The following is a 16,447-nucleotide window of genomic DNA, read 5'->3' as shown; positions in this document are numbered from 1 at the left end:
AATGGATGGTGTGAGTGGGCCAGGGATGGGAGATGGAGACTAGGATTGAAGATGTGAACCAAACACTTGAACTCTGGGGAAATCAACCTTGCTCAGAAACTAAGATATGCTGAAGATAGAGATGTAATTCAGGGTATTCTCTTATATTCAACTTCCTAATGTAGTCAAGACTACCTGCTATTTGTCCAAGTTTCTGTTTACTCATGCTATGGTCTAACCAAACTGCCTTTATGTCTTCAATATGATATCACATCTCCTGCCTCCATGTCTAGAATGGGTTCCTTCTTTACCTCCATATCTTAGAATCTCTAGTTTTCTTCAAAATTCAGTTCAGGTCCCATTCCCTTTATGAAGTCTTCCTATTTATTTTAAACAGTTAGTTTCTACTCCTAAGAAATTACTTTGCAGGGGTGGCTAGGTGGTGCAGTGGATAAAGCCACTGGCCCAGTGGATAAAGCCACTGGCCCTGGAGTCAGGAGTACCTGGGTTCAAATCCAGTCTTGGACACTTAATAAGTACCTAGCTGTGTGGCCTTGGGCAAGCCACTGAACTCCATTTGCCTTGCGAAAACCTAAAAAAAATTACTTCGCAACAATATATCATAAATTCATATAGTTCTATGTATACATATATTTAGATGTAAGTACATCTGCCAACAATAGAATATAAACTCCTTGAGTGCAGAAACTGTTTCATTTTCATCTTTGTAACCTTAGAGTCCAGTACAAGCTCCCTGTTCCACTGGCGGCATTCAATAAATGCAGTTGACTCACTTAAATGCTCATAAATTCTTCCTCTGAACAAAGTTGGCCCTGAGACTGGTTTTTGCCCCCAAAGAAAGAATATTTATATGTTACCTTCTTGTATGACTTAATGGGGTTGACTCAGTCAAAAGATCTTGAGTCTAGGTTCTCTGAAAGCTTATTTTAGAATATAATCTCCCTGAAGGCAGGGATTATCTGGGTTTAGTTTTATTTGTATTCCCAACACTTACCACAATACCTGTATTATAATAAACCCTAAATAAACACTTTCAGTCCATAAATCTTTCTGTTTATCTATCATCTATTATTTATCTATCAACTGTTTATTTCTCATCCATCTCTAATCCCTAATCTCTCTCTCTCTCTCTCTCTCTCTCTCTCTCTCTCTCTCTCTCTCTCTCTCTCTCTCTCTCTCTTTCTCTGAATTCTAAATCCTGAATCTTTTCTGAATCCTAACTGATCCCTTTGATTACCAGGGTTGTTATGGTTGCATCCTAAGATGCTACTTCCTACCAGAGACCCTAATCTTGTTATTACAGAGTGCATGCCACTTGTTTTTATCACAAAATTAATACCTAAGTGCTACAGTGAGCAGACATGAGCATAGATATCCCTGGAGTGGCCTAGCTTCTGGCCAGTCTTTCTGGAAGCAAGTTTCCTCAGGAGGTAGAATCTGTGCCTTGATACAGGAGGTACAGCTATAATCATCATGATAAATGATGATGGCAGTTACTATTATTATTATCATTGCTGTAGGATGTTTTATATTTTATAAAACATTTTAATAGCTATCATCTCCTTTGAGTCCCTTCACATCTCTGTTAAGAAAGTAGGGTAGATTTTAATATCACGTCTTTCAGATGGAAAAAACTTAGACCCTAAGAGACTGAGAGACCTTTCTATGACCACATAGCTACATAATAGCCATTCCAACTAACAGCTTCCATTTTTAAAGCATTTGAAGGTAATAAAGAAAGTAATAAGAACACCCTTGCAAGGGTAGGCAAACAATTGTTATTACCCCCCCCCCCATTTTACTGATGAAGGAAGCAAGAGCTATAAAGTGACTTGCCCAGGGTCACAGGGCTAGCAAATGGCCCAGTCAGTTTTCCACATCTACAAAATGAGAAGGATGTCTAGGATGTCCTTTTTAGCTCCAAAGTCTATGACTGAATATGACACAAATCTGGGTCTTCATGCCTAGTCTTTCTCCTGTTTTATCACAGATGTCTAACACAAAAGGCAAAGCCCAAGTCAGAGTAAAGAATGAAATTTGACAATCAATCTTCCAGTATTCTTTCATACTGAGTCTCAGTCTCAGTCATAGGTCAAGGGAAAGAGAAACCTCTATCTCAACTGGTTGTTTTTTAATTATAGAATCTGAGTGGCAGCTAACAGAAAAAAAATCTTTCTATCTCTAGGTCAAATGATCATATTTTTCCTGTTTTCAAGTTTATTTAGTATTTTATTTTCCCCCAGTTACATGTAAAAACAATTTTAACATTTGAGTTCCAAATTTCCTCCCTTCCTTCCTCCCCACTCCCCGTCATTGAGAAGGCTAGTAATAATAATACATATGTAGTTATGCAAAAAAATTCCATAATAGTCATGCTGTGAAAGAAAATATAGACCAAAAAGTAAAAAGCCTCAAGAAAACTGAAGTTAAAAAAAAGCATATTTCAATCTATATTCAGATTCCATCAATTCTTTCTCTGGGGATAAATAGTATTTTTTTCTTCAGAAGTCCTTCAGAGTTGTCTTGGATCATCATCTTGCTGAGAATAGCTAAATCATTCACAACCAGAGTCATATTTCTTGAGATCATCTATTACAACTCCCTGGTTTTATAACTGAGGAAACTGAGTCCAAGGAATATGTCACACAGTAAGGTCAGAGGGAATAACAGAAACATGTTTCTCTGGCTAGTTTTCATTGTATTAGCAAGCTTCTTTTGAGTTTGAATATATCTTTGCAAATCCTTAGATCTATCAATCATTCAACACGAGTTAGAGAAAAGAGATTGGGATTTTAAGTCACAAAACCTGGTTTGAATCCCAATTCAGTTACATACTAGACTGGTAGAAATCCTCCTAGTTCTCTGTTTCCTCATTTGTAAAATGACCAACTTGATACAGATGATCTCTAAGGTCCTTTCTAGTTTTAAATCCCAGAAAACAATTACATTCTCTTTTTATCCTCCAACCTGAAAGAATGGATTGAGCTTTGGGAAGCAGGAGGGAGAGAGTTGGAAACTCACTGTCCTCTAAAGAATTTCCCTGACCAAGAATGGTGACTCAGCAGTTTAGCTGACTCAGGAGAAAACTTTAAATCCACTTTTAGAACCTGGACTCACATCTTTATCCAACTTTACCTCCTTCTGTTCCCTATTACATTGGAGCCCCCGTTCTCCCTCAAAGGGAACTCTATCACTTCTGGCCCTTGAGCATTCATTCATTCAGGCTCCCTCTCAAATGGAATGGTTTTCCATCTCCTCCCCAAGCATCCAATTCTTACCCACTCTTCAGGGCCCAGCTCCAGTGTTGCCCCTTCCATGAAGCCCTTCCTTTTCTGATCACTCCAGCTGACAATGCACTGCTCTTCTTAGAATCATCAGGACATAGTTTAGCACTTTTATGATCCCTTGTATCATTTTCTGTTGCATATTTGTTCATCTGATTTCCGGAACAATATTACAATTTCCTCAAGGTCAGGGACTGTGTCTTCTTTTTCAGCCTTGCATCCCCCACAGCATTGGGCACACAAGAGGTGTCTAATATACCATGCAATCACAGAATGTTCGGGTTGAAAGGAACACTGGAGGTCATCTCATCGAAGCAAAGGCATTCCACAGGAAAGGCAGTTAGGGGACAGCTCAGGGGAAGAGATGGTCACAAAGCTAGTTTGACACATTGATGATTGACAAGAGTAATGTACAAAGAAATCCAGGGCTGATCATAGATGAAAATGGAGATAAAAATATAATTTCCCAAATTATAGATTTCTGTCGAAGAGAATTTAAAGATGTCTAATTTTTATTGACTATCTCCAATTTCCCTGAGAAAAGTGAGGTCATCCAATCTGAACACCTTTAACTCTTTCTTCTTGCTTCAAATTTTTCAGTAGCATAACCTTCATATTTCCTTCTTCTCTCCGGTCAAAGAAGATGAAGTATGTTATTACTTTGACTATGGAACAAGTCTATTACTTATCCTTTAGCAATATCTTTGATCCAATTGTCTTCTGTCTTTTGCAGTATTTTGTTCCATTAGGTAACCACTCTCTCACACACAACTTTGATCTCTTTTTGTAACAATTACAACTGCCTACAAATGTGCTCAGTTCTTTCTAGTCCTGAAAAAGATTTTTTTGACTTCTCAATGTTGTATGGTGGCTAGTGCACTGGACATTTAGTCAGGAAACACTACCTTATACACCAACTGTGTGACCCTAGGCAAGTCACTTAAATTCTTTGGGCCTCAGTTTCCTCTCTGCAAAATAAGAGGGTTAGACTTAATTATCTCTGAGATCCCTTCAGCTCTAAATCTTGGATCTTATGCTCTGGCATAAGATTCTTTCCTGAAAATCTTCCTGAAAAAATTTTCTATGCCTCATACTTTCACTCCAGGTGACCTGAGATCAAATCCAGTTCCAGACATTTATTAGCTATGTGATCCTAGGCAAATCACTTAACTCTCTATTTGCCTTAATACACTGGAGAAGAAAATGGTAAACCATTCCAAAAAAACCCCATGGACAGTATTGGTGTGCTATAATCCATGGAGTTAAGAAAAGTTTCACACTACATGTTCACTGTATTGTTGTACGGTAATGGATTTCTTTCTTTTTTAAAAAAAATTTATTTATTTTTCATCCTTTTGTACATGTGTATTTCCAAGTTAAAAATTTCCTTCCACTCTCCCTTCCCACCCCCCTCCCCTCAGCAAGGAATAGTTAGGTTAGCATTTTACATGAATGTTTTGTTAAACACATTTACAAATTAGTATTTTGGGCATGTGGAATTAGGATTAAGGGAAAGAGATATATAAGAAATAATTTTTATAAAGTACTCAACAAATTCAGACAGATTTTTCCCTGTGAGTTTTTTTTTGTTTTGTTTTCCTTCCTCTGCTTGGGGAATAGTATAGTCCATAACCAGTAGAATACAGTTGTCCTAGCTCTCTGGACTGTCAAGAGAAGCTGCTTCCATCAAGGTTCTCATAATGTTGTTGATGTGTACATTGTTATCTTGGCTTTATTCCCTTTGCTAAGCATCAGACCCCATAACATTCCATGCTACTCTAGAATCTGATTATTTATGGTTTCTTATAGAATAATAATATTCCATAGTATTCTCGTACCATAACTTCTTTAGCCATTCCTCAATTGATGGGCATCCCCTCAACTTCTAATTCTTTGCCACTACAAAGACAGCTGCTATGGATATTTTGGAACATGTAGGACTTTTCCCATTTTGTATAATTTCTTCTGGATATAGACCTAGAATTGGAATTGCTGGGTCAAAGGGAATGAACAGTTTTATTGCTCTTTGAGCACAGTTCCATATTCCTCTCCAGAATGGTTGAATCCATTCACAACTCCACCAGCAATGCATCAGTGTCCCAATCCTCCCACAACCTTTCCATTGTTGATCATTTTCCTTCTTTTTCATCTTAGTCAATCTGATAGGTGTGAGATGATACATCATTGTTGTTTTAATTTGCATTTCTCTAATCAATAGTAATTTGGTGCATTTTTTCATATGATTATGTAAATTATAATATATATAATTATGTATAAAGCTATATTTATATAGCTTTAATTTCATTTGAAAATTGTCTGTTCATATCCTTTGACCATTTATCAATTGGGGAATGACATGTGATCTTATAAATTTGATGTAATTCTCTCTATATATAATTTTAAAAATGAGACCTTTATCAGAACTCCTGGCTAATGTACCCCTTTCCACAAATAAACACACTCCTATGGTAAGAATAACAGTAATAACTCACATTTATGTAGGTTTTAAGGTTTATAAAATGCTTTCCTCACAATAACTCAGGGGCAGTTGGTGAAAAGGGAATTAAAGATTATTTGGGCAGTAACTAGGCAGGTTAAGCAGTATTCTAGACTAAGTAGGGAGAACATGGGAGGGGAATCAGTGATTGGATATGGAGAGAGTTGCCAATGTACATACAAAGGAAAACAAGTCCTCCTCAATGATGGCAGCAGTATGAAGAAGAGTTCTGGCTTTTCTCTCCCACTTTGAAAAGTTCTCTGCCCACTTCCTACACATATTCCTACACATATCCACATTTACAAAATAAAGTCATGGACAACCACCAGCCACAGGTACTTGAATGACACGGTATAGGCATTTGCTTTGTGTAAGATTCTGAAGACTCTTCTTCCTACTCATTTATTTTCCTTTGTGGCACCCTAGCACCCATAGCTTCACCTGGTATCCTTTAATTATTCCCCAGCTTCCCAGAGTTCTGATGGAGTCTGACCTCAGCCTGGACATCACTTCCTGGGATCATCCTGAGTTATGGACAGTCCCTGCCCTAAAGGCACATTGATAATTGGGGAGAAAGGATTTACATAATGAAATAGTTGATTAACGAAATAAAACATAACACTATATGATAAAAGTCAAATAAGTAGTACACTAAAGATAAAACTAGAGGAATTCAGTGAAAGGAGAGAGATCACTGAACAATGGAATAGTCAGGAGGGACTTCAGAAATGAAATAGAATTAGAAGTACTAGAGAATTTGGAGAGACAGACAGACAGACAGAGAGAGAGAGAGAGAGAGAGAGAGAGAGAGAGAGAGAGAGAGAGAGGTTAGGGACAGGTTAGGGAACAGGAAGAGTATGAGCAGAAATGTGAGGTAAATAAAAATAGGATATATGTAACATACTAAAAGAAGTATGACTCAAAAGTGACTTCCCCAATAAACACCATTTTTGTATTATTGTTCAGTCATTTCTAACTCTTCATGACCCTATCTGAGTTTTCTTGGCAAAGATACAGAGTGATTTGCCATGCCTTTCTCCAGATTATTTTACAGATGAGGAAACTGAGGCAATCAGAATTAAATGATTTGCCCAGGGTCATACAGCTAGTAAGTGTCTGAGTGCATATTTATACTCAGGTCTTTCTGACTCCAGGCCAGGAACTCTCTCTACTGAGTTATCCAATTGCCCTAACAAGTATCTTAAAAATTTATAAATGATTCAATCTGTATTCTTACAATGCTCTGCTGGCTTCTTTTTTGAAAAACAAAACTGTAACATCAAAAAACTAACTGACATAAACATTAAATAATGTTTATATCATTGTTCCTGTGGAATTCAAAACTCCTCTATAAACAATATTTTACCTATGTTTCCATCAAACTAAAGTGCTATGTTATGTGGGATATGTGTATGAATATATATTCAAATTAACCCTCAAGATTTTAATTTAAAATTAATTCATTCATTATTTGCCTATTAAAACATTCTTCCCTTTTCCAACTACAAATCTATGTGAGGTCAGATTTTCACCATATATTTCAATTAAATAATATTTTGTGACACAACTTGAATGCAGAAGCAGAGATGAGAATACAAGTATTCTATTATCAGAGCTTTAATTTGAAAAATTATATTTAAGCGGTATAATTCTCATTAAATTATTTTGTTTTGAAAAATATAATTATATTAACATAGGTTTTTTCATTTTGAGATATGTTATCAAATATTTTAAAATTTTGTCCATTTTAATTTCAAATGTGGTAATTATCAATTGACAGAGTTCATATAAACAAAATCTTGGAAGCCTCAATATTTGTTAATAGTGTAAAGGGATTCTGGGACCAACAAGTTTCTTCTGGTCACTGATCTAGTCCCACTTAAGTAGATCCACGATCATGGCTTCCATTAATACTCACAACCCATCCACATTCGTTCATACCATATAATTCTTGTAAATGCCTTTCTATAAGGTTTCCATAGATGAACCATTCAATGAATTGGGGGATTTAATATATCATACATAACAGTAATAGTACACTTAAACTGCTCTTGCATTATTATTTTCTTTTCTTTGGAAAAATCTCTCTCTTTTTCCACTCATGTATATCTTTGATGATAACTTTGATGATGCTCTTTTTTGATGATAGCTTTCATGCTACTTCTCCTACTCAAGAACAGCATTCTTAGTTTCCCATACTTGAATGAAATTCCTCAAATACCATATTTGTCAAGTCATTCATTTACTTATGGTCCCATAGTGACACTCTCCTCACTATAGATTAAATGTAATCTACTTTCTAAAATACAAGGCTCTCCAATATCTGATACTACCTTACCTTTCTGACATTATCTCCCACTGTTTTCCTAAATATAGCTTTTACTCTGGCTAAATCTTTCTTCTCATAGCTCTCCTTTTACCAACTTATCTCCTTATATCAATTTGTTTTACTCAATTCCCAAGGCTGCCCCATCCTTCAAGTTCCTTCCCTTCCATGAAGCCCTCTCAGATAATCTCACTAAAAACTTGTGTCTCCCTCTCATATATCCTCTTAACCTATAATACTACCTAATTTTTTCAATTCGGTACTTTATTGTATACTCTATTATATTAATATTTTTAAATTTTTAAATTTTCCCTCCTTCAGAGGACTGTAAACTCCTTAAGAAGATGTGTGCTTCTAATACATTGTTGGTGGAGCTGTGAAACCATCCAACCTTTCTGGAGAACAATTTGGAATTATGCCCAAAGGGCAATAGAAATGTGCATACCTTTTGATCCAGCAATACTATTACTGGGTCTATACCCTGAAGAGATCATGAAAGGGGGTAAAAACATCGCTTGTACAAAAATATTCATAGCAGCTCTGTTTGTGGCAACAAAGAATTGGAAATTGAGTGAATGTCCATCAATTGGGGAAAGGCTGAACAAATTGTGGTATTTGTACATAATGGAACACTATTGTTCTATTAGAAACCAGGAGGGATGAGAATTCAGAGAAGCCTGAAGGATTTGCTTCATGAACTGATGCTGAGTGAGATGAGCAGAACCAGAAGAACATTGCACACAACAGCAACATGGGGTTGATGATCAATGTTTTTTAAAGATTTTATTTACTTTGAATTTTATAATTTTTTCCCTCAATCTTGCTTCCCTTCCCCAATCCCCACAGAAGGTAGTCTGTTTACATTGGTTCCATGGTATGCATTGATCTAAGTTGAATGTGATGAGAGAATAATCATTTCCTTAAGGAAGAAAAATAAAGTATGAAATACAGCAGAATTACATAATAAGATAACATTTTTTTCTAAATTAAAGGTAATAGTCTTTGGTCTTTGTTCAAAGGATACAGATGGCATTCTCTATCACAGATACCCCAAAATTGTGCTTAATTGTTCCCCTGTTGTGATGAGCAAGTCCATTAATGTTGATCATCACTCCCATCTTGCTATTAGGATGTACAATGTTCTTCTGGTGCTGCTCATCTTGCTCAACATCAGTTCATGCAAATTCTTCCAGGCTTCCCTGAATTCCCATCCCTTCTGGTTTCTAATATCTTAATGGACTTTCTCATTCCATCAGTACAACAATCAGGGACAATTTCGGGATATCTGCGATGGAGAATACCATCTGTATCCGGATAAAGAATTGTGGAGTTTGAACAAAGACCAATGACCATTTCCTTTAATTTAAAAAATAAACCATTATCTTATCATGTAATTTTGCTCTCTTATATTTTATTTTTCTTAAGGATATGATTTCTCTCTCAACACATTCAACTTAGACCAATTTATAGAATGGAAACAATGTAAAGACTAAGATTGCCTTCTATGGGGGTGGGAGGAGGGAAGAAAGATTGGGGAAAATTGTAAAATTCAAAAATAAATAAATTTAAAAAAGAATATGTGTGCTTGTTGAAGAGAAGCAGTATGTTATAGTAAATATAGCACTGGATGGTGAATCAGAAAAATTCATTTCAATCTGAGCAGTTATTTACTAGCTGTGTCACTTTAAGCAAGTCATTTTAATTTGGAGGCAGGCCTTAATTAGAGAATTGGGTTCAAATTCTACCTTAGAATTCTATTGGTTTTGTGATCATAGACAAGTCATTTAATTTCTCATAACTCCAATTTCTTGATTTAAAATAATAATAATACCTATTAGACCTACCAGCTCAAAGGTTTTTTTGTAAGGCAAGTGATTTGTAAGCCTTAAAGTACAATATAAATATGAGTTATCTCTCAGAATCTATTTATCTGTCAAATGAAGACAATAATATACAAAAGAGTTACCTGAGGCAGATAGTCTGCCATAGGAAATGAACCATTTATACAGTGAACTCACCTCTTTGTACAATTCCTTGGGTTGAGGCATGTAGTTTCTTCATGTCATAAGCCCTTTATAAATATCTCATTTGAACCTCACAATACCCTTGCAGAGTTGATGTTGTTGTTATCCCCATTTTTTAGTTGAGGCAATTGAGACAGACAAAATTTAAGCCACTTGCCCAGGGTCACATAGCTAGTAACTGAGACTGAATTTGAACTCAAATCTTCCTGACTCCAGGCCAAGTACTCTACCCTCATATCATCCTGCCTAGATAAATGCAAAGTGTTCCCCTTCTCATTTCCCTTCACAGTGCCTAATAAAGTTTTGGATGCACAGCAAACATGCAGATTAAGTAAGAAGAATGTGAAATCACATCCAAGACAAGCTACATGGAGCTCCATTTTCTTTGGCTCCAGTGCATCAGGTCCTCTCTACCTTTATATCTAGATTTCAGCTTTTTCCTTGGGTAGACAAGAAACAGAGGGGGAAAAAATGAAAAGTTGAATGAATCTGTAGTCCTACTGGCCTCTGATCTAAATACCAGATAATTATTTTCTTAATACCTTATATGGGGATTATAGGGAAGGGATGAATATTGTACTGTGTGGCCAAGGGATGTTCCTACTGTAATGAAACACTATGTCTGTTCAGAGAAAGCAGCAATGAGAAGTTTATAATGACCTTTTGGTTGATGCCAGAATGAGACTGACAGCAAATTGTGTCCCTGTTGTACCAGTTCCAAATTTTTGTTGATTAGTTCCAGTTACAGAGAACTATAGAGGCAATCCAACATTTCCTTACAATTCATTCTGGAACAGAACAGAATTGTGCCAACAACCAAGCTCTAGGTCCCCAGGGCTATTAGATGGTAGCATTCATTTGACATGAAGCAAATTGCTTACCAGTTGCCATGTGAGGGGCTCCAGCAAGGCAACTTACCCATAAAAGTCTTCTCTGTCAACCTGATATATTGAGTTGGAACTGTTTCACATCAGTTCAGATAGCTAAAGAGTAATGACTTATAGGATCTCAGAAATCATCTAGTACCTCCTCCTAAAGATAAAAACATTGAGGTTTTGAATGGTGAGATTTGCCTTGGTCATATAGTGAACTCATAAGGTTTGTCCTTCGTTTTTGAAGAAGACCACAACATCAGGGAGGTGATGGCATGATAAGCACATGAATTGGATTTGAGTGAGGGAGGCTGTGCTAAGTCACCAGCCTCACTTTCTTCTCCAGCAACATCTGGATCCAGTGGCCAAATATGAATCAGAATGACTGGAGATGACCTTGGATGGAAGGCCATCAGGGTTAAGTGATTTTCCCAAGGTCACACAGCTAATAAGTGTCAGAGGCTGGATTCAAACTCCCATCCTCCTGCTTCCAAGGCCAGCACTAAAACTAATGGCAGGATAAGGACTAGGACTCAGGTTTCCTGACTGACTCCAAATCTGTGATACTTCTCACTGATTTATATAATTCCTTGGGTTAAGCCATGGAATTTCTTCATCTCTAAAACAATAATAACATCACCTACTTCACAGTATTACTATAAGATCAAATAAGATAACATATAAAAGATAAAATTTAGTTACTGTCATTTTTATCTGAGTGATGATTAAAGTTTTATAAACCAAGATTTGCTCTAGAAGCTTGAAAGGGATGGATAAGATTTTGAAAGGAATGCAGTTAAGAAGGGTCCTGATCATTGCATGGGGTCCTATAATGGAATGAAAACTGAATAAGAGAGTTTGAGATAGAGGGGAAGGTCTAGAGAGAGAATAAAGTAAAAAAAAAGAAATGAGTGAGGGGGTGCTATAAACAAATCCAGGGAGCTAACCCTTAATGTTCAGTCTGTGGTTTCTGAAATATAAAACAACAAATTTAGAATCATAAAATCACACCTTTTGGAAATGGAGAGGACTTTTGAAACCATCTAGTCAGATATATCACTTTACAGTAGTCAGTTTCCCTGTTTGGGAAATGTCTGACTTGTTTACTTTTTGCAAAATACTGGTGAACAACTTCATTGGCCTAGAAATCAAATCCTAGGTTCATATTCTACCCCAATGCTTACTACCTTAAATAAACTATTTAGTTTGTCAGGGCTTCAGTTAGTCAGATGTAAAATAAGAGGACTGGATATTTTTTGAGGGGAGAATGTTATTTACAGTTTTCTTTTCTCTTTTTAAAATCTTCTATTTTGCTCTTATTTAAAATTTTCATTTTAGTTTTTATTGTTTAATATTTATTTTATGAATTTGGATAGATCCTTATGCAATGGTAATATGAACCTAAAGGAACATCCATCCAACAATTATGTGATGTGACCCAGTATATTACCAGGGCCATCCAGCTATAGACAGTCTGGATCTTCACAAGCTACCATTAATTTTGGGAGTGTTTAAGACTATGACCCATGTAAAAGACTACTCATAGCTATAGACTGCCTTGGGGGGACAAATGTGCTAAGGAAGGTATTCAGAAAAGATGCTCTGACTTAAACTTTTGTTTAACCTAAGTTTTGACTTAACTTCTCTGGGTCTCAATTATCTCATCAGTAAAATAAAGAGCTTTAGATTATGTCTTCCAAGGTCCCTCCCAGCTTTAAATCTGTGATCCTAAAACCCTATGCTCTTAATGATGATGGTTAATTGAGTCATAGCATTCTGTGTTTACTTAAATGGGTCTGGCTACCACTGATCTAAGTTCCCTCATTCTTGCCTATAAAAGGAAACAGATTTGCTGAGAATCTGGAGAGAATTTAAACAGGAACTAAGATGAGCACTGAAACAGATAATAATTCCAGGTCCCTTGGGGATTGGGGATGAAAAACTAACACAAATATAGAGCTCCAAAAATGGTGGCAGTGGAGAAAAGAATCAAGTGGCTTTAGGAAATAAGGAACTTCATGATTCCAGAGACAGTAACATATAATAGAAGAAATTCACTTCTCTCCAATTTCTATCTTCTAGTTCTACCAGCTGGGGTCAGACAAAGCAAGTCTAATTCCTCTGCACATGCCGTGACCTAAATTGAACTGAATTGTTTTTCTCCACCTTACATAGGGCAGTTCCCTCCCTATATCACCTTTCCTCAGAACTATTGAGAAGAACATGAACCAGAATACGCTATCTGTTCACCTGAAAGTAAAAGCTAGCTTCCTAACTACTCCAGTTATTTCACAAATGAAAATACATAGTCTACCTCTGCTGATGAGTCAATAGAATCTTCAGCATATTATGTAAAAAAATGGAACATTGAGCTTTCAGATATCAGGCTCCTGATATCAGGCTACTTAACCAGCCTTAGAGAAGGCACTGAAGCACTACTATCAAATTTGAAAATGATGGAAAATTAGAATCTTATTGACAGAACCAGGATACAAAATGATCTTGACATAAAAATGGATAGCAAGATAAAACTTAACAGGGAGGGGCAGCTAGGTGGCGTAGTGGATAAAGCACCAGCCTTGGAGTCAGGAGTACCTGGGTTCAAATCTGATCTCAGACACTTAATAATGACCTAGCTGTGTGGCCTTGGGCAAGCCACTTAACTCCATTTGCCTTGCAAAAACCTAAAAAAAAACTTAACAGGGATAAATACAGAGTTCTATATTTAGCTTTCAAAAAAATAACTACACAATTGCATCATTGAAGAAAATTGACTTGACAGGAACTGACAGAAAAAGATTTATGGGGTATAATGGACTACCAGGTCAACATAAGTGAACAGTATGATATAAATTTGGAAGGAAGGAAGGGAGGGAGGGAGGGACAAAGGCAGGGAGGGAGGATTCATTCTTAGGTAGATGGTTCTACTGTGCCAAACTGTAAAATACAGATCAGATATGATTGTGTTTATTCTTGCTATCACAAAGGTATGTTGACTAAAGTGTGCCGAGTTTAGGGTGAACAGAATATTGAGAAGTCTGAAAACCACATTATCATGGGATTGATTGATGGAATTGGGAATGTTTAACCTAGAGAAGATAAAACTGGCAGGGCTATGGGAGGTTGCCAGGAGAAACATGACTGATATTTTCATGTATTTTGAAAGGCTGTCATGTGGAAAAAGTAAGCTTATTATGTATTATATCAGAAGGACAGAATTAAAACCAAATGGTGGAAACTACAGGAAGGCAAATTTTAGCTCAGTAGAAAGAAGTATCCAACTGCCTGTAAATGGAAAGGGTTACTTCAATCACTCAATAAGCACTTATCAAGCACTTAACAACATATAAAAAACTGGAGATATGAAGACAAAAGCAAACCAGTTCTTGCTCCCAAGGAATTTGCTTTTTAATAAGGATGATGACATATAAATATATATATATATATATATATATATATATATATATATATATAAAACACATTCAAAACAGACAAGGTAACTCATACATGCAAAGGAACTAGCAGCTGGTCAAACACAAAAAGACACTGAAGAAGATGGTGTTCATTCTTGAAAAATACCAGGATATGGGTAGAGGAATAGCATTTCAGAAACGAGTGATAGACAGTTTTAAAACTTCACCTTCCAAGAGAAGCTTTTCATGATTCCCCTTAATTCCTTTTCTTTGTCAATTCTTACAAATTTATCCTGTTTGAAAACATTCTGTTTCAACAAAATGGTGAGGTGAGTGGAGAAAAAAACTATCTTTCGGGTTTCTTCCAGTTCTACAAAATCTAATATATGGGCTGATATAGTCTATAAATCCAGTCCTGGATTACTTCATTTTTGTTTTTCAGCTTGTGTGGTCTTGGCTTCTCTACTCTCAGAGAAGTGGCTCTCATTCCCCAAACTCACAGTCCAGAGCCTGCCATGGAGACCCAGAATGGAATGACTAGTAGCTGAGTCCAGGGACAGAAATATTGTCAGACAAAGCCCTGTTTGTTATTTGTCAAAACCAGAGACAGTCAGAAAACTGCAGTCCTTGCCAGAGTACAAGAGATCAGAAGAAAGAATTGTTACATTCCCCATTTTAAGTGGAAACAGGTATGTATCCTTTGACCAAGCTCCTCCCCAAGTATTTTATTGGAGGGTAGTTTAGGCTGTTTAAAGAAATGCCATCAGGCACCACTTCTGAGCTATGCTACCCGATGATGAAATTTGAGGGTCAAAGAAACTTAGGAAAATCTTTTATGAAAGCTTAAGAGGTTGTTATCTGTTTTCGCTCCAGAGAAACTACAGAGCTTATCTTTTCTCTCTTTAGAGGGAAGGGACTATCCTTAGTCCTTAGGTGATGCAGGGAATAGATCAAAAAACACTGAATCAGGAAAATATGAGTTCAAATACAGACTCAGATACTTAACAATATAATGCTTGGCTAGTCACTTAACCTTTATCTGCCTCAGTTTCCTCATCTATCATATGAGAACAATAAAACCCCCCATATCCCAATGTCAACTTCCAAGGTTGTTGTCAGGAACATATGAGATAATAACTGTAAAGTATTCTGCAAATCTTAAAGCATTTACAAATGCTAAATGCTACATGTTTTTTAATATTATTAATTATAATTTACATTTGAATATCAGGGACTTAGTATAGTGTAAGAACATGATAAATCCTAATAGATGTTTTTCATTCATTCAACTGAATGTGTATTTACATAAGCATATGTATATGTATATTAAAAAAATTAAAGTGAGTACAATTATCAACAGATACGGAGTTATAGAATGAATAAACCCAGAGTGTTAATAATTTCTGGGTTTAGAAAACCCAGAAATATTGTCCATTAATAAAAACAAAAAAATCAGCTTTTCCAATATAAGGGAAAAGAGAACCACAATTTATTAATTTGTCAAATGTTCTCCTCATGCTAAAACTTTATGCACTGTTTGCATAAAGATACATAATTATAATTCCTTTCATCTGCAGAGAACTTTATAATGTTTAAAGTATTCATTTGTCTATATAATTGTCACACCAACCCAATAAGGTTGGACAGATATATTTTCCATTATTTTCAGGTTAAAATAAAACAGAGACAAAGGTCAAGTGATTTGTCCCAGTTTATCTAGAAATCCACTAATTAGAACTAGGTTTTCTGACTCCTGATGCAGCATAATTTCTGCTACAATATACCAGTCTGTTTGAAACCAGAGGTTGACAGAAAGAATGTAGCTATCACTGGGAGCTAGAATGGGTTCGATAATAATAAGCCATGATAAATAAACCTCAATGTCTCTTAAAATAATAATATTAATACAGTAGTAGATGAGGCAACCCTTTTTGATTTTAGAAATGCATTTGACAAAAGCTTTCAAAATATCCTTTTGCACAATATGAAGAAATATCAACTAAACAATAATCTCCTTCAAGTATGAGGATC

At 36.0% G+C, this 16,447-nt stretch overlaps 1 protein-coding gene across 3 annotated transcripts in view; it reads right to left on the bottom strand.

Moving 5' to 3' along the window:
* ARHGEF4 (Rho guanine nucleotide exchange factor 4) overlaps window positions 1-16,447 on the bottom strand; it is a 524,411-nt gene that overhangs the window by 355,690 nt on the left and 152,274 nt on the right. The window contains exon 1 of one of the 3 annotated variants that reach the window (XM_074214906.1): window positions 3,279-4,634. The exons of the other annotated variants lie outside the window; for them this stretch is intronic. Coding sequence (XP_074071007.1) covers window positions 3,279-3,317 — 39 coding nt within the window. The 5' untranslated portion in view covers window positions 3,318-4,634. Of the gene's footprint in view, window positions 1-3,278; window positions 4,635-16,447 lie in introns of those variants that run through there. 3 annotated transcript variants of the gene reach the window in all.

Source organism: Macrotis lagotis, chromosome 1, assembly GCF_037893015.1.
Source record: "Macrotis lagotis isolate mMagLag1 chromosome 1, bilby.v1.9.chrom.fasta, whole genome shotgun sequence".
NCBI classification, from domain to species: Eukaryota; Metazoa; Chordata; class Mammalia; order Peramelemorphia; family Peramelidae; genus Macrotis; species Macrotis lagotis.
This window is presented reverse-complemented; position numbering and strand designations above follow the sequence as displayed.